Raw genomic sequence first — 16,460 nt, forward strand, 5'->3', positions numbered from 1 at the left:
AGGCGTCTACGCCGAAACGGGTCCCTGTCCTGGTCTCCAGTTTGTCTCATTATACATCTGACACGCATCGTAGAAGCCTTTACATCAACTTCTAAAAGACTTCCAAGGGATTTTTCAATGTGAAACTATTTCTTCATATAAGACTGTAAAGCTTACCAGGATTGATACTATATTTGTATTTACTCACGAGTAAACGCATCGTTTTGGTTGAAATTTCTTTGTGAAACGGCAGCAGAAAAGTATTTAGTTGCAGTATTTAATTGGTTGCAGTCCTCAGAATCTTGGGGGGGGGGGGTTGACGAAGGCTGTCCTTTTGAGCCTCTGTTTTCAGATGCATCCCAGGGAGAGGTCCTTGTTGTGCTCCTTAACCTGCCCCCCCTGGGCTTCCCCTCCCCTCCAGCCCACCACCAACGATGACGGCTCTAGACTGTACATCAGGATCTCAAGGCTATTGGATTGCTGTCAAGCTAAGTGCCGGCAATCAGAAGTTCTTGCTCTTCTGTCTTCTGCAATATCTCCCCGATCAATACGGTAATGGAGCGGAGGGGGGGGGAGGCTTGGGGCTGGCGGGGGTTGGGGGGTTGGGGGGAGAGACGGCAGGCCACTTTGCACACATTTAGCTCCCGTTAAGGGGATATGAAACACCCAGTTATTTCTGGAACAAATCAGCAAAGTGGGGGGGGGGCAGGAGGACGACAGCAGCTAGGTGGCCCCTCAAAGTCTTGCAGCCCCCCCCCCCTAGCCAAAAAAGACTTCTGCAACCTGGTGGAATTACAGAACGTTAACAATGTTGGGGTGATCACCATGAGACCTTTTACCAGCTGAACCCATGAACAAAAAACACACAAAAGAACCAGGATCACAACTGACGTAATGCCAAACACACAAAAATCGTGACCGGCTGAAAAATAATCTCAACTCTTAACAATTGCATATATAAACAAATATAATATAAATCTTAGACATAGTAATAGATGGGTACAACCACGCAACTGTAGATATATGCCTTCAACATGTATCCATAAGTATCATGGGATACACATATTATAGATCAAGGTCCCAAGAGGGATATAATGCAGGTTGTGTTGGTTGGCGATGGTTCTGTAGTTACGCCATTCAAAAGATGCAGATGAAGTTGCCACGAAGATAAAGTTGAACAAAAAATAACTTTGCTGTATTGCCACTCCAAAATAGGATGGACAAGGTTACCCGGGTTTTAAGCCTTGTTTCGCCTAAATTAGGCTTCATCAGCAACAACGCTGTATACAAAAGTACAGAATCAGTTTTAAAAAACAACAACAACAAAAGTCTGCTATCAACGCATAAAATACATTGTTATACATACCACTCGAAGTGAATACGTAAACACAGAACAACAGGAATAAAATAGATTTCTTCAGCACCAAATACGCTGTATGATATGATATAAAGGAGATACAAAATCAGTATCTTAAACCAAAATGTATGTTATCAACCCGCCAAATGAATGCTGTTATACATACCACTTGAAATAGATGCGCAAACATAGAACAACAAGAGTATAGAGGGTGGAACAAACATACTAAGTGGAGCTGACTATATATAGGTATACAACCAAGAGATACAGGTGTTACTAATTCGGATTGTTCTGGAAGGCCCTTAAAGGGACAAACACACAAAATATTCCATTAAATGATGTACAATCTTTATTTCAGAAATTGTTGAGCGACCACCATCAGACTTCACCTCCTGTACACTTTCTTATGGACCTCCTTGATCTGGTTCTGTCCAATAATTTTTTTAGATTTGGCTCTAAATTCTTTTTACAAAAACAAGGAGTTGCAATGGGATCTAAGTGTGCCCCGAGTGTGGCAAATATTTACATGAGAGACTTTGATCTAACGTGCATCAAAAATAATAATCCCTTTAATCAATATATATTATTTTATGGTCGCTACATTGATGACCTGTTATTTATATTTTCTTCCGATATCTTTAATGAATTTGATGTTTGGATCAATCAAGTGAATCCTAATTTAACCTTTGAAGGCAAATCAAGTCCTCATAGCTTACCCTTTTTGGATGTGGAAATCTTCATAGAGGAATTAAAAATTCAAGTACGCCCTTACAAAAAAAGCATTGCCAGAAATTCTTTACTACATTACAGGTCCAATCATCCCAAACATCTACGCGACAACCTACCAGTGGGACAGTTTCTGAGGCTAAAACGAAATTCGTCTAAACATCAGGATTTTGAAATTCATTCCAAAATGCTTACTACCATTCATTTGGCGGGTTGATAACATACATTTTGGTTTAAGATACTGATTTTGTATCTCCTTTATATCATATCATACAGCGTATTTGTTGCTGAAGAAATCTATTTTATTCCTGTTGTTCTGTGTTTACGTATTCACTTCGAGTGGTATGTATAACAATGTATTTTATGCGTTGATAGCAGACTTTTGTTGTTGTTGTTTTTTAAAACTGATTCTGTACTTTTGTATACAGCGTTGTTGCTGATGAAGCCTAATTTAGGCGAAACAAGGCTTAAAACCCGGGTAACCTTGTCCATCCTATTTTGGAGTGGCAATACAGCAAAGTTATTTTTTGTTCAACTTTATCTTCGTGGCAACTTCATCTGCATCTTTTGAATGGCGTAACTACAGAACCATCGCCAACCAACACAACCTGCATTATATCCCTCTTGGGACCTTGATCTATAATATGTGTATCCCATGATACTTATGGATACATGTTGAAGGCATATATCTACAGTTGCGTGGTTGTACCCATCTATTACTATGTCTAAGATTTATATTATATTTGTTTATATATGCAATTGTTAAGAGTTGAGATTATTTTTCAGCCGGTCACGATTTTTGTGTGGAACCCATGAACAAGGCTCAACCGAAAGTAGATAGCTCAGTTGACTAGACTGTGGTGCCGACAACACCAAGGTTGTAAGTTCGATCCCCGTATGGGACAGCTACATATTCCTGCATTGCAGGGGGCTGGGCTAGATGATCCCCCGGGTCCCTTCCCATTCTATGGTTCTGTAATTCTGGAGGGCTGGATTTGGCTCTGGGCCTGAGGTTCCTCATGCCTGACACAAACACACACGTACACATCACGACTGACACACTGTCAACTCTGGTCAGACAGATCTTGCAGGATTTTTTTAAAAACAACCTGTCAAACCTGTTTGGCCAGCCTGCCTCTTCCAACTAATAATAATAATAATAATAATAATAATAATAATAATAATAATAATAATTTTATTATTTATATGCTGCCCATCTGACTGGGTTTCCCCAGCCACTCTGGGCGGATCCCAACAAAATAGTAAAAACACAATAAAACATTTGACCATTAAAAACTTCCCTGTACGGGGCTGCCTTCAGATGTCTTCTAATGATTCATCTCCTTGACATCTGATGGGAGGGCGTTCCACAGGGCGGGCGCCACCACCGAGAAGGCCCTCTGCCTGGTTCCCTGTAACCTCACTTCTCGCAGGGAGGGAACCGCCAGAAGACCTTCGGAGCTGGACCTCAGTGTCCGGGCAGAACGATGGGGGTGGAGAGGTTCCTTCAGGTATACAGGACCGAGGCCGTTTAGAGCTTTAAAGGTCAGCAACAATACTTTGAATTGTGCTCAGAAACGTACCGGGAGCCAGTGTAGACCTTTAAGCAGGGGCGTAGCAAGGTAAATTGGTACCCGGGGGCAAAAAAATTGTCAAACCCCCCCCCCCCAGGCATAGGTGGCTAACATCAGATACATAACTTTGGTATAAAATCAAACAATAATTAAATTATCTCCTAAAAACATCTCAAAATCAAATTAAAGTCTAATTAGATGGCTTTCCACAGGGTTAGGGTTGGGAACAGTAAGTGTTCTCTGAACTGAAATTTCAGCCTTCACGACATAGGAAAACAGCCAAGTGAACAGCTATTTTGGTGGAGGAGGGTCAAGATATTAACCGATATGCATGAAATTTCATATATAGCTATATAATCCCTAGTATAGTAAGATAAGACCTTCGGAGCAGGCATTTTCAAAAAAATTAATTAAAAAAAACCAAAAAAAACAACCCCCCCAATTGTTCCTTGATAATTTGTCACCCCCTCCATTATGGAACCCGGGGCGCCCCCTGGCCCCCCCTTGCTACGCCCCTGCCTTTAAGACTGGTGTTATATGGTCTCGGCAGCCACTCCCAGTCTCCAGTTTGGCACCTACATTCTAGGTTAGTTGTAGTTAGTTTCTGATTCATCTTGAAAAGTAGCCACAGGTAGAGGCCACTGAATTCTCTAAAAACGCTGCTGTGTCCTCTTTCCAGCCTGCATTCCCGCAGCCAGGGCACAGTTAAGCTTGCACACACATGCACACACACACGTGCGCACACAATTGGCATGCATACCCGTTGTCAGTTCTGCATGGTGCATGGGGCGAAGGGCAGGGTGGGGGGGCCCCCGCGATGCTGAGAAAGGAGGAAGGGTCTGTTTCATCATAGCCCGGATACGACAGGTAGCTTAACTATGATGAATGGATGGCCCAGACTAGCCTTGAAGCCTTTGCGAAGGGAGAGAGAAATCAGTGGATACAGAGATTCACTGTCACAATTAATAAACCTCTCCCAGGGGGGTGGGGTGGGGGGGGGTGAGGGTTCTCTGTTAAGGCTCATGCCGGCATCTAGGGAACCTCTTTGCAAGGCCCTGCGTGCTGCATCTCTGCAGGTGGAAGTTTTTAAAGAAAGCCCCTCCTGCTAATTTCTGCAGTTTGAGCTGCGCTTAAAAGCACAGGAGCAGGCCAGGGGTGGAATTGCACTGGAGTTCACGGGTTTAACGGCTATCAGCGGCTGCTTGCCGTGGTGCCCACGTTCTGCTCCTTCCCAGCCTGATGTGGAGATGTTGGGCGTCGAACTCGGGACCCGTTGCATGAAAAGAAAGCGCGTCACCCCCCCCCCCAAACTGCAGCGTAAGAACGTAAGAAGAGGTTTTCTGGATCAGGCCTGTGGTCCATCGGTTCCGGCATCCTCTTCTCCCAGGGGCCAACCAGATGCTTGTGTGGAACCTGCAAGTAGGATTCGAACACAAGATCCCTCTCCCTTCCTGTGGTTTCCAGCAGCTGGCATTCAGAAGCATCACTGCCTCCGGATGGAGTGAATATTGCTTTTATATAGCAGACAGATGAAGAATTGGAAGTTCTTTACTTTCTGAATCTTAGTTTTCTAACTTTCTCTTTTAACAACTTCTTCTTCTTCTTCTTCTTCTTCTTCTTCTTCTACTCACTCAACCCCCTTTTTGTGTTTCTATTGTAACTAGATAAAAGTCTTGGTTTGATTTAAAAAAGGGGGAAGTATATTACGCCTTTTATTTTTCTCTAAAAACCTGAATAGAATTTATTTTTTAAACAGGAACCATTGAGTATAGCCATTGTGGCTAGTAGCCTTTGAAAGACTCCTCCACGAATCTGTCCAATTTGTAAAGCGATCCTAGTTGGAGGTCTATTTCTACCTCCTGAGGCAGGGAGTTCCACAGTTCATTTTTAAATTATTTCTTACAATTATTATTTTATTACATTTCTATACTGCCCTTCATTCGAGGATCATAGGGCGGCTTACAAAATAAAACTGTAACTTTGTGCTGTGTGAATATTCCATAGTCTCACATCCCCTTTGCCTGTTGATGGGCCCAAGGATCACCTTCTGGACAAGCAAAAGAAGCAATTTCTTTGCACCCCACGCCGTAACTAACTTATGGGAATCCTTACCATGAAATGTGCTTAATTGCAATGAACATCAGGCTGACACCTGCAGAGTTTGCATTAAGGCACCTGCTTAAAACTCACCCGATGGGTGATCCAGCCATATCTGATATCTTAAGCTGATTCACAATGCGGTTTTTTGTTTGTTTGTTTTACGAATGTAATTTTACAGCTGATTTTGTTCTCTCTAACATATACAGGTGAAACTCGAAAAATTAGAATATCGTGGAAAAGTCTATTTATGTAAGCAATTGTTTTCATTAGCTACTGCAGTTTAATATATGAGATAGACTCGTGACATGCAAAGCGAGATATGTCAAGCCTTTGTTTGTTGTAATTGTGATGGTTATGGCGTACAGCTGATGAAAACCCCAAAGTTGAAATTGTTAATTTGGGGTTCTTATCAGCTGTACGCCATAATCGTCACAATTATAACAAATAAAGGCTTGACGTATCTCGCTCTGCGTGTCATGAGTCTATCTCATATATTAGTTTCACCTTTTAAGTTGAATTACTGAAAGAAACGAACCTTTCCACGATATTCTGATTTTTCGAGTTTCACCTGTAGATCTCTGAATGAAGCAACTAGGGCAGACTTTGCAAAGCTAGTGCTCGCTCAGATGTTCTGGACTACAGCCGTGCTGTCTGAGGTTGATGGGCGTTGTAGTCTAAAAAAATCAGGAGGGCACCAGGTTGGCAAAGGTTGAGCATGCGGCCACTATCACTTACATAGTTTAGAGAAAAGGCGAGTAACAGGTGGCATGACAGAATTGCACAAAATTATGCTTGGCATGGGCAGAGTGGATGGAGAAAAATATTTCTTCCCTTCTCTTGCAACGTTAGGACATCCAACGAATATTCAGGACAGATAAAAGGAAGCACACAGTTAAACTTCGGAACTCCTTGCCACAGGAGTAATGGCTTTTAAAAAGCCCTGGGCAAATTCATGGAGGGGGAGAGGACTATCAATGGCAACCAGCCAGGATAGCTATGCTCTTCCTCCGCTTCTGAACACCAGTCGCTGGAAACCACAGGAGGAGAGAGTGCACTTGAGTTCGAATCCAGCTTGCGGCATTCTCCCTGGTTGGCAACTGTGAGAAAAGGACGGTTCTTATGTTCTTACACGCCTTGCTTAGAAGCACTCACAAACACCTCGATTCTTAAGAGGAGGATGTTGGAGAAGATGGACTACTGGCCCCATGCTGCAGAGCAACTGCGATGTCCCCGTACACAGAATCCAGTTTCCCAGCGTGCCAAGGCCACGGAAGCAGTGCTGCGCCATGCGCTCCGGCACCAAAGGGAGGCCTGCGCGCAGCAACGCGGCCGCAGCAGCGGGAGCGATAGCCGCGTCCCTGTCAGCCCATGATAAATGGCTCCAATTTGGAGGCCGGTTCCCGCTGTCACTCTCCATCCGAAGGCCCTCCCTCTCGCCGCCAGCTGTTCTCTGCCCGGAGGCATTAGCTACGCTTTGGCGAGGACAGCAGGAGCGCGTGGAACAAAGGAGCAACCTGTCTCTGGCAGGCGCAAGACTAATCGAGGGGTCTGCGTGCCGGAGGTGCGCGGGGCTGGCTGACGCACGCTACTGATGCACTCCCAGTCTGATGCGGCGGGTCTCTTATGGCTCCAGTGCCACGGGGTGGTGCGATGCGCGGTCCCCAGAATCGGCTGGGCTGTAGGAGGCCGAGACCCGCCCAGCCCAGCGCTCTGCTTCCGAGAGAGGACAGGGAAACAGAGTGTCAGGGAGCAGACCATCTCCCTCTTCTCTCTGTCCCGGGATCTGGTTCTTGGCGGCACACAGAGGTTCCCTTTTGGCTTAGAGCCCTCGGCGGACCTTCTCTCCACGAACCCCCCTAGCCTCCAAACAAGCTGGCAGCCTACGCTGGAAGCGCCACTGATATATTACATTTGTTTGCCACAGCGACATAGGAAGCTGCCTTCCCTGAACCAGACGTACTGGTCCACCCGGCTTAGTTTTGTCTACTCTGGCTGGCAGCAGCTCTCCACGGTTTCAGGCAGGGAGTGTCTCCCAGCCCTACCTGGAGATACCGAGGGTTGTACCTTCTTCCTGCAAGGAAGATGCTTTCTTACTGAGTTACAGCGCCCCACCCCCCACCAGATTGCCTTCCCCTAAATATATATCAACTCAACCACTTCGATTGGCCTCGCTGCAAGTGTCTCAAAACTCACGTTTGTAAGAACACAATCTTTTCGCACGGCAGCTCCTATCCTTCGGAACTCCCTGCCTCTTGATATCAGGCAGGGGCCTTCACTGTACTCTTTTTGGCACTTGCTAAAAACATTTCTGTTTAAACAAGCCTACCCAGATGCTCAGAAAGTCGGTGCAAGTTTTAGCCTATTGCTTAAAAAACCCCAACTTTTCAACAATGCAGGGGGTTGGACTAGATGACCCTCAGTGCCCCTTCCAACTCTGCAATTCCACGATTCTATGATTTGCATTATTGCTCATTACTCGTATTGATAATTTTATCGTTTCATCTTTTATTTAAATGATCAAGCAGTGTATAGATTTTATGAAATAAATAAATAGCCACTTTGCAATAAGCTGTGCCCATGGCTAGGGCGTAAAGCAGGGAGCCCCATAGCTGTGCCCATGGCTAGGGCGTAAAGCAGGGAGCCCCACAATAGGCAGAGCCAAACACAACGACAAGCAGAGCCAACGTTCAAACCGTGCATTTGAAGCCGTACCATACCACCTTAAACAGCCATGCATTTCCCTGCAAAAAAAAAGCTCTGGGAACTGTAGTTTGTCAAGGGTGCTGAGAGTCGTTAGGAGATCCCCTATTCCCCTCGCAGAGCTACAATACCCAGAGTTCCCTGGGGAAAGGGACTGACAGTTAAACCACGCTGGAAATTGTGGTTCTGGGAGCTGAACAGAGGTCTCCTACAAAATAGAAAATTCTTTCCAGTAGCACCTTAGAGACCAACTGAGTTTGTTCTTGGTATGAGCTTTCGTGTGCATGCACACGAAAGATCATACCAAGAACAAACTCAGTTGTTCTCTAAGGTGCTACTGGAAAGAATTTTCTATTTTGTTTCGACTATGGCAGACCAACACGGCTACCCACCTGTAAGAGGTCTCCTAGTTACAGGTAGGTAGCCGTGTTGGTCTGCCATAGTCAAAACAAAATCAAAAATCAAAAAATTCCTTCCAGTAGCACCTTAGAGACCAACTGTGTTTGTTCTTGGTATGAGCTTTTGTGTGCATGCACACTTCTTCTGATACACTGAAACAGAAGTCACCAGACCCTTATATATAGTGAGAGGGCAGGGAGGGGTATTACTCAGAAGGGTGGTGGCAATGGGTGATCGGCTGATGGGTGTGGAAAACCTGTTGACGACTGTTAATGACTGCAATTAGTCCTAAAGGAAAAAGCAAGGGGTGAGATGGCTAAAGATAGCTTTGTCATGTATAATGAGATAAGAATCCAATGTCTTTGTTCAGACCAGGTCTCTCCGTGGTTTTGAGTTTGGTAATGAGTTGCAATTCAGCCACTTCTCTTTCCAGTCTATTTCTGAAATTCCTTTGTATTAAGACAGCTACTTTGAGATCTTGTATAGAATGTCTCCTAGTGACTCTTAACAAACTACAGCTCCCAGAATCCTTTGGGGGGAAGCCCACGAATGCTTAAACTTCAAATTCTAGTTTTGCCCCCATCCTCCTCCCTGCTGGGTTCTCAAACGGCAACGCTGAGGCCTGAATCAGGTCTGACACATTTCTTCCCAGCCAAGGTATAGATATAGGATGGGGGTCAGGGTGGGGAACACCAGGACACTACATTTTATTCACTATAGAGCTCAAGACCAAAGCATCAGGGCATGGCCGGCCTCTGTTTAAACATTCCTGAGACTTGAGCTGACTTGACAGCCGATCTCTTGCAAAGCTTGTCTCGGCTGCCTCACCTGACACATCCGAATGCCTCGCGAGATTCCCTACCTTGGGCAAACGCTCAGGGTCCCCCGGGTGTCGCGGGATCACCTTCTGCAAGCGCAGGAAGCCGTAGTCGATGGTTGGCTCATTCAAGGCTGCAGGCGGAAAGAGCGAGCGGGTTAGAAGCCAGAGAACCAGGGTCGTTGTTGAGAGACAGGGCGGCCAGGACTGTATCCCGTAAATTTGTGCATCTCTAAGCTGAACTTCGGATAGCAAATCTCATCCACCGAGGGCCTTTCTCAACCTTGGGTCCCCAGATGTTTTTGGCCTACAACTCCCATCACCCCTAGGTAGCAGGACCAGTGGTCAGGGATGATGGGAACTGTAGTCCCAAAACATCTGGGGACCCAGGGTTGAGAAAGGCTGCCCTAGACACTGTTATCTCCAGAAATATTCCAAACCTATTTTAAAGTCATCGCTTCCTCCTGTGGGAGGGAGTTCCGTAGCTTAACTGCACGCTGGGCGAAGGAGTCGTTCTGTCGGTCTGTGCTGAACCTCCTGGCTTTCAGCCCCATATGATGGCCACCAAGCCCCAGTGTCACAAGAAGGGGAGAAAAACAACTCCCTATCCCCCTTCTCTCTCTCAAAAAGGCACTCCTTCACACACACACACACCCATCCTTTCATTTTATTAAAAGCACCTTCACCCTTGGACAGAAAAAAGAGGCTTCCTTGTAGTCTAAATGACACCACACAAAAGGAAAAGGAACGAGGAGGGAGGAGGAAAAACGGCAAACAGGCGCTAGTTCCTGTAATGACCAGCTGGAACGGAAAGAATCCAAGGAGAGGTAGAGAGTTGAAATGGTGGAGGGAGCAGGGCCTCTGAATACCAGTTGCTGGAAACCGCAGGAGGGGAGAGAACTCTTGTGGGTTTCCGTTTGGGGCATGGCAGGGGGTTGGACTAGATGACCCTTGGGGTCCCCTCCAACTCTACGATTCTATGATTCTAACCCCCTCCGACGTAGGAATAGCCTGTGGCAGAAGTTCCAAAAGCACACCTTCAACCTGCCCTCATAGAAGATGCCTTCTGGGACAATGCCGGTGCTGAGGAGCAGCCCGAATCTGCCCGCAAGAACATAAGGAGAACGTTGCTGGAACAGGCCAAGAGGCCCACCTGGTCCAGCCTCTCACAGTGGCTTGTGGGACACCTGCGAGCAGGATTTGAACACAAGAGCCCTTTGGGATTCAGAAGAATTATTGCTGCCTCCCACCTTGGAGGCACAGAAATAGCCTTTGAGGCATCATTGGTCCTCACCTTTAGGAGCCAGGCCTTCGACTAATTAAACAATCTATGGCCTTTTAATCTCTCTCTCTCTCTCTCTCTCTCTCTCTGTGTGTGTGTGTCTGTGTGTGGTGGATTTACTGTTTGCATTTGGTATCTCTGGCATGCATCTATGTGTTTTTATATTGCAAACAGCCCTGTGACCCTCGGAGAAAGAGAGGCAGAGAAATTTAACAAACAACAACACTGATATGAATAATCACGAATGATCACTTCTCCATCCTTTCCGCTCTCCTCCTCTTTCGCCCCCACCCCACCCCATCTCCAAGGCACAGAGAGTCAGGGATCCCCCCCTCCAATAACCTGTCTATCACCCAGAAGGCACATACTCCCTCCCTCCCCCTCTCCCTTTAACCCCCCCCCTCCGAGATTGGCGCGCTTCATTACTGAACCAAGATGAAGATAGATTGCCTGATTTAGCGTAAACATATGCTGCAATTCCAGTTCTGGGCAGCGTTCGTGCAGGAGTAATTGGTATTGATTTTCTCCCTGCTCGCCCCCCCTCCTAGAAGGCCTTTCATGGGCCAGAGCACACGGGATTAGCCATGCGACGAGGGGGGTAGGTGGGTGGGATGACACACACACACACAGAGAGAGAGAGAGAAAGAGAGAGAGATGTGGCCAAAGGGTTGTGCTTTGGGGGACAGGGGGGGACGGGCCGAGACGGGGTCCTGACAGCTTCACCGTTCTGAATTTCACGCGTGGGCTCAGATGCGTGAAGGGCAAGGCCAGAGCATGTGCCCCGATAGTCCCAGAGGCGGGGTGTGTGTGATTTATATATGCCTGGCCCTGCCGTTGGGGAACCGGTATGATGAAAAGCTAAGAAGACTCTGCCGTCCAGCCCAGCATCCTGCTCTCACAGCGGGCAGCCAGGGAAACCCACAAGCAGGATTCGAACACAAGAGCCACTCCACCTCCCTGCGGTTTCCAGCAACCGGTATTCAGAGGCAGAGCATAGCCATAGCGGCTAGTAGTCAACGCCAGCCCTCTCCTGCCCCCCCCCCCCCGTCCATGAATTTTTCTAACCCTCTTTTAAAGCCACCCAGAGAGGTGCCCATCACTGCCTCCTGTGGCAGAGAGTTCCGTAGTTCAACTACGCAAAGGCGGGCTTCCTTTGATCTCTCCCAAAGTTGCACCGGCCGCTCGCAGCCCACCCAAGGAGATCGGAAGAGCGCCGTCATTTCACAGCAGAGCCAGAGGTTCCAAAGGCCGTGAGCTGTCTGGGCAGAAAAGCCAATATCCGCCACCCCCCTTGCACCGTCTCCCCACAAAAGAAGACGCCCCCCCCTCACCAGTGTAAACAAAGCGTCCCGGCGCTCCTTTGCAGAACTGCTTCGATTTGTAGGAGAGGGTCACCTCCACCACCCCGGGGATGTGCCTCGGCGGAGTCTGCACACGGATTGCATGCGGCGTGATGAGCTGTTGAGATAGGTGGGCAGACATATAAAAGCATAACGAGGGCCAATGGCAAATTGAGACCAGCATCCTGCTCTCATGGTGGCCCCTTCCTGAACTTTTACGGAGCTCTGGGGCTGCCGCTGGAGAGCCAGAGGCCTCTGATCCTGAATCTTACGGACCGGAGACCCCAGAAACACCTCCCAGAGCACTGTCAGGCCAGAGTCGGGACCCTCATGCGCGCCTTTCCCCGAGGAACCCAATGTCCCCAATAGGACCTTCCTTATCCAGCAGGTCAGGGAGGGCAGGAGACTACGGAAAGGAGGAGGAGGTGACCATCGCAGGGGGTTGGACTAGATGACCCTCGGGTCCCTTACAACGATTCTATGGTTCTATCTTAAGGCCAGAAGGCTGCCCCTTTAAGAGCTAAACACAAGGCGGGAGACCTGTAGCTCAGAAGAAGAGCATCTGCTGCCTTGGGTTCAAGCCCCCAGAGATCTCTGCCTGCAACCCTGGAGAACAGCTGCCAGACAGAGAAGACAATACTGAGCCAGATGGGCCAGACAGTGGTCTGGCTCTGGATAAGTCAGCGTGCTTCTTTCCCCTGTGGGATCCAGCATCAGACCAGAACAGAACACTCTTCCTGATCGGGCATGATTTTCTTGTCAAACCGCCCCCCCCCATTTCTCGAAACAGCCCCCTTTCATCGGTTAAGTTGCCAACCACAGCTGTGGGACCAGACGCAGAGGCCTATCTATGCTGCAAACCTCCATTGTTTCGCTGCCAGCCTGAACCGTCATGGCTCCCTGCAAAGCACCCTGGGAGCTGGAGTTTGGCGAGGCTGCTCGGAATTCTCCGTTTCTCGGGGAATGGTTGGCGAACCAAGTTTCAAGTCCTCGGCGCGCACCCGGAGACTCACCTCGCTCCACACCAGCATGGTGCCAAAGACCACCTGCAGCCCATCGAAAAAGTTGTCCCCGATCACGATGACGGTGGCGCCGCCCGTCGTCCAGCCTTCGCTGGGGCTGATGGCTTTGATGCAGGGGGTGGCAGCTTCAGGCAGGGAGTGGGGGGGGGAGACAAGGCAGAGAGTCAGCAACTGGGGCGAGCGGAAGAAGAGGAGGTGGAGATCATCGTAACAAGGGAAAGCGGGCAGTGATGTGGGACGCAGAGGAGGGCAAACGGGGGGTGGCGCAGTACATGTTGGAGGGAAGGAAAAACAGGCATTGCAGGGGGTTGGACTAGATGAGCCTCGGGGGTCCCTCCCAACTCTACAGTTCTTTGGTTCCAGGCTTCTGAGCCAATGAGGATGATAGAGAATCATAGACTGTGAAAGCCCCAAGAGAAAGGTGGTCCTTCTTCGCAGAATCGTAGAGTTGGAAGGCACGCCATGGGTAATCTAGTCCAACCACAAACCATTTGCCCACATTAAAGGTAAAGGTAAAGGGACCCCTGACCATTAGGTCCAGTCGTGGACCACTCTGGGGTTGCGGCGCTCATCTCGCTTTGCTGGCCGAGGGAGCCGGCGTACAGCTTCCGGGTCATGTGGCCAGCATGACTAAGGCACTTCTGGTGAACCAGAGCAGCGCATGGAAATGCCGTTTACCTTCCCGCCGGAGTGGTACCTATTTATCTACTTGCACTTTGACGTGCTTTCGAACTGCTAGGTTGGCAGGAGCAGGGACCGAGCAATGGGAGCTCACTCCGTCACGGGGATTCGAACCGCCAACCTTCCGATCGGCAAGCCCTAGGCTCTGTGGTTTAACCCACAGCGCCACCCGCGTCCCGTGCCCACATTAGTGCACAGAAAATAGATGTTGTTGTCATCCGTCTGTCTCGAGAGTCAATGGAGTGTGCCTCTGGGGTGAAGTCAAACCACTACATTAGCAGCAGCAAAGGGCGCAACTCTGGGCAGCGTGCGGGGGGGGGACCTGGGCTGCCCAGACGACAAGACCCCCCTCTCAGCCTCACTGATGGGGTCCAATGAAAAGCAGAGTGATATGTTAGGCACCAGCTTGGCTGCAGGAGTTGCCGGAAGGAGGCGTACAAGGCGCCATAGAAAATAATATATGGAGATGTGCAGCGACCATTGCAACGCATCGATGTACAACTGCGAGATTCTTTCGGAAACCTAGAATCTGTGATAAGGTCTGGCTACGATAATCATGAATGGAACCTGAGTTTGCCACCGCACTGCTACACACAGACCTTCAGTGGGGTCCAGCCTCCTTGCCCGCCTCCCGTGCTTGGAGTTGTTGTGCACAAACATGTTATCGGACACCGCCAGGACGTGGCCATCCACATTGACTGTCGTCGACACCACAACCTAAAGGTGAAGGGAGATTAGGGGTTTGCCAAGGAGGAGGAGGAGGAGGAGGAGGGGACATCTAGACTCCCCCAAAACAGCAATTTCCTGGTCCTCAGAATGTAGAAAAACAGGCTAGACAACCACCGGGGTCATTCCATCAGCGAGAGGGCAACACCCAGGACTATAGGGTGATGTGTGCCCCTGTCCTGCCCCGCCGAGGATCTCTGATGCAATTTGTCACGGCCAGATTTGCCCTTTGATGCCTTTCAGCTGCTTGGCTGCACATTCTCTGCACAAAGAAATAAGGTGGAAGGCCAGCTGCCAATTTGGACACTGGCAGGTGCGCAGCCTGGGGGTCCCTTTGGACTCACAGCTGTCCATGGAGTCGCAGGTCAATTCTGCGTCCAGGGCAGCTGTCTACCAGCTCCATCCGCTACGCCGGCTGAGACCCTCCCTGCCCGCAGACGGTCCTACCAGAGTGGTGCACGCTCTAGTTATCTCTCGCTTGGACTACTGCAATGCGCTCTACGTGGGGCTACCTTTGAAGGTGACCCGGAAACTACAACTAATCCAGAATGCGGCAGCTAGACTGGTGACTGGGAGCGGCCGCCGAGACCATATAACACCGGTCCTGGAAGTTCTATATTGGCTCACAGGACATTTCTGAGCACAATTCAAAGTGTGGGTGCTGACCTTTAAAGCCCTAAATGGCCTCAACTCAGTATACCTGAAGGAGCGTCTCTGCCCCCATTGCTCAGCCCGGACACTGAGGTCCAGCTCCGAGGGTCTTCTGCTGGTTCCCTCACTGCAAGAGGCTAGAGAACCAGGCAGAGGGCCTTCTTGGTAGTGGCGCCCGCCCTGTGGAAGGCCCTCCCATCAGATGTCAAGGAGATAAGCAACTATCTGACTTTTAGAAGACATCTGAAGGCAGCCCTGTACAGGGAAACTGGTTTTTAATGTTTTATTATGTTTTTATATGTGTTAGAAGCCGCCCAGAGTGGCTTGGGCAATGCAACCAGATGGTATAAATGTTAAACTATTATTATTATTATTATTATTATTATTATTATTATTATTATTATTATTATTATTTCTCTGTTGAGTTCATTTAAAGAAGTTTTAAAATGCCCATTGCGGTCTGGCTATTGCAGGGGTATGCGTGGAATCGCACATAAACTGTGTTTCTGCAGGGGAATGGAGAATCTAGAACATTTTAAAGTCATCTGGCGGGATTTTTACTTATAGGAAAAATTTACTTATATGCTTCGGACGCAAGACGCTCAACATTCAGTATCCACGCCAGCTTGGGAAATATTGACGCCTGGGACACCAGCAGGACCCAGAGGGGCCACGCTGTCTGTGGGGAGAAGAAGGGGCTCCCTGGGCATCAACCGGCTCTGGCTGGCTGGGGGGCTTCATCATCAGGTTCCTCTCCTAACGATATGGTAATTGTGACATTTTTACATGATTAGCAGCCATTCCAATTTGCATAGCGCGGGTGCCTGGGAGCGGCAGGAGCAGACGAGAGCACACCCACCTTGATGAGGAAAGGAGAAGGAGCAGCAGCAGCAGGCGCTGCCGCTACGGGCGAGGGGCGAGTGCGAGCCACGCTTGGTAGCAGAGGTGGATTTAGGCAAGCGAGGCCGACTCGCTCGCTCGCACTGGGTGCTGAGCCCAGAGGGCATCGCGGGGGGGGGGGGGCGGGGGCGGCGGATTGCAACAATGACAAACAACGGAAGGCAAGAGGTGAGGGGGCACCGAATTTTGGTGTCGCACGGGGCACT

The 16,460-nt window shown here is 48.9% G+C and overlaps 1 protein-coding gene across 2 annotated transcripts in view; it reads right to left on the bottom strand.

Moving 5' to 3' along the window:
* LOC117053361 (transcription factor COE1-like) overlaps positions 1 to 16,460 on the bottom strand; it is a 98,315-nt gene that overhangs the window by 15,801 nt on the left and 66,054 nt on the right. For both annotated transcript variants that reach the window (XM_033161041.1, XM_033161042.1), the window contains exons 9-12: positions 14,577 to 14,694; positions 13,288 to 13,421; positions 12,266 to 12,392; positions 9,698 to 9,786 (exon numbers count right to left, since the gene is read on the bottom strand). In XM_033161041.1, coding sequence (XP_033016932.1) covers positions 9,698 to 9,786; positions 12,266 to 12,392; positions 13,288 to 13,421; positions 14,577 to 14,694 — 468 coding nt within the window. The remainder of the gene's footprint in view (positions 1 to 9,697; positions 9,787 to 12,265; positions 12,393 to 13,287; positions 13,422 to 14,576; positions 14,695 to 16,460) is intronic.

The sequence above is a fragment of the Lacerta agilis genome, chromosome 9 (genome assembly GCF_009819535.1).
Source record: "Lacerta agilis isolate rLacAgi1 chromosome 9, rLacAgi1.pri, whole genome shotgun sequence".
NCBI classification, from domain to species: domain Eukaryota; kingdom Metazoa; phylum Chordata; class Lepidosauria; order Squamata; family Lacertidae; genus Lacerta; species Lacerta agilis.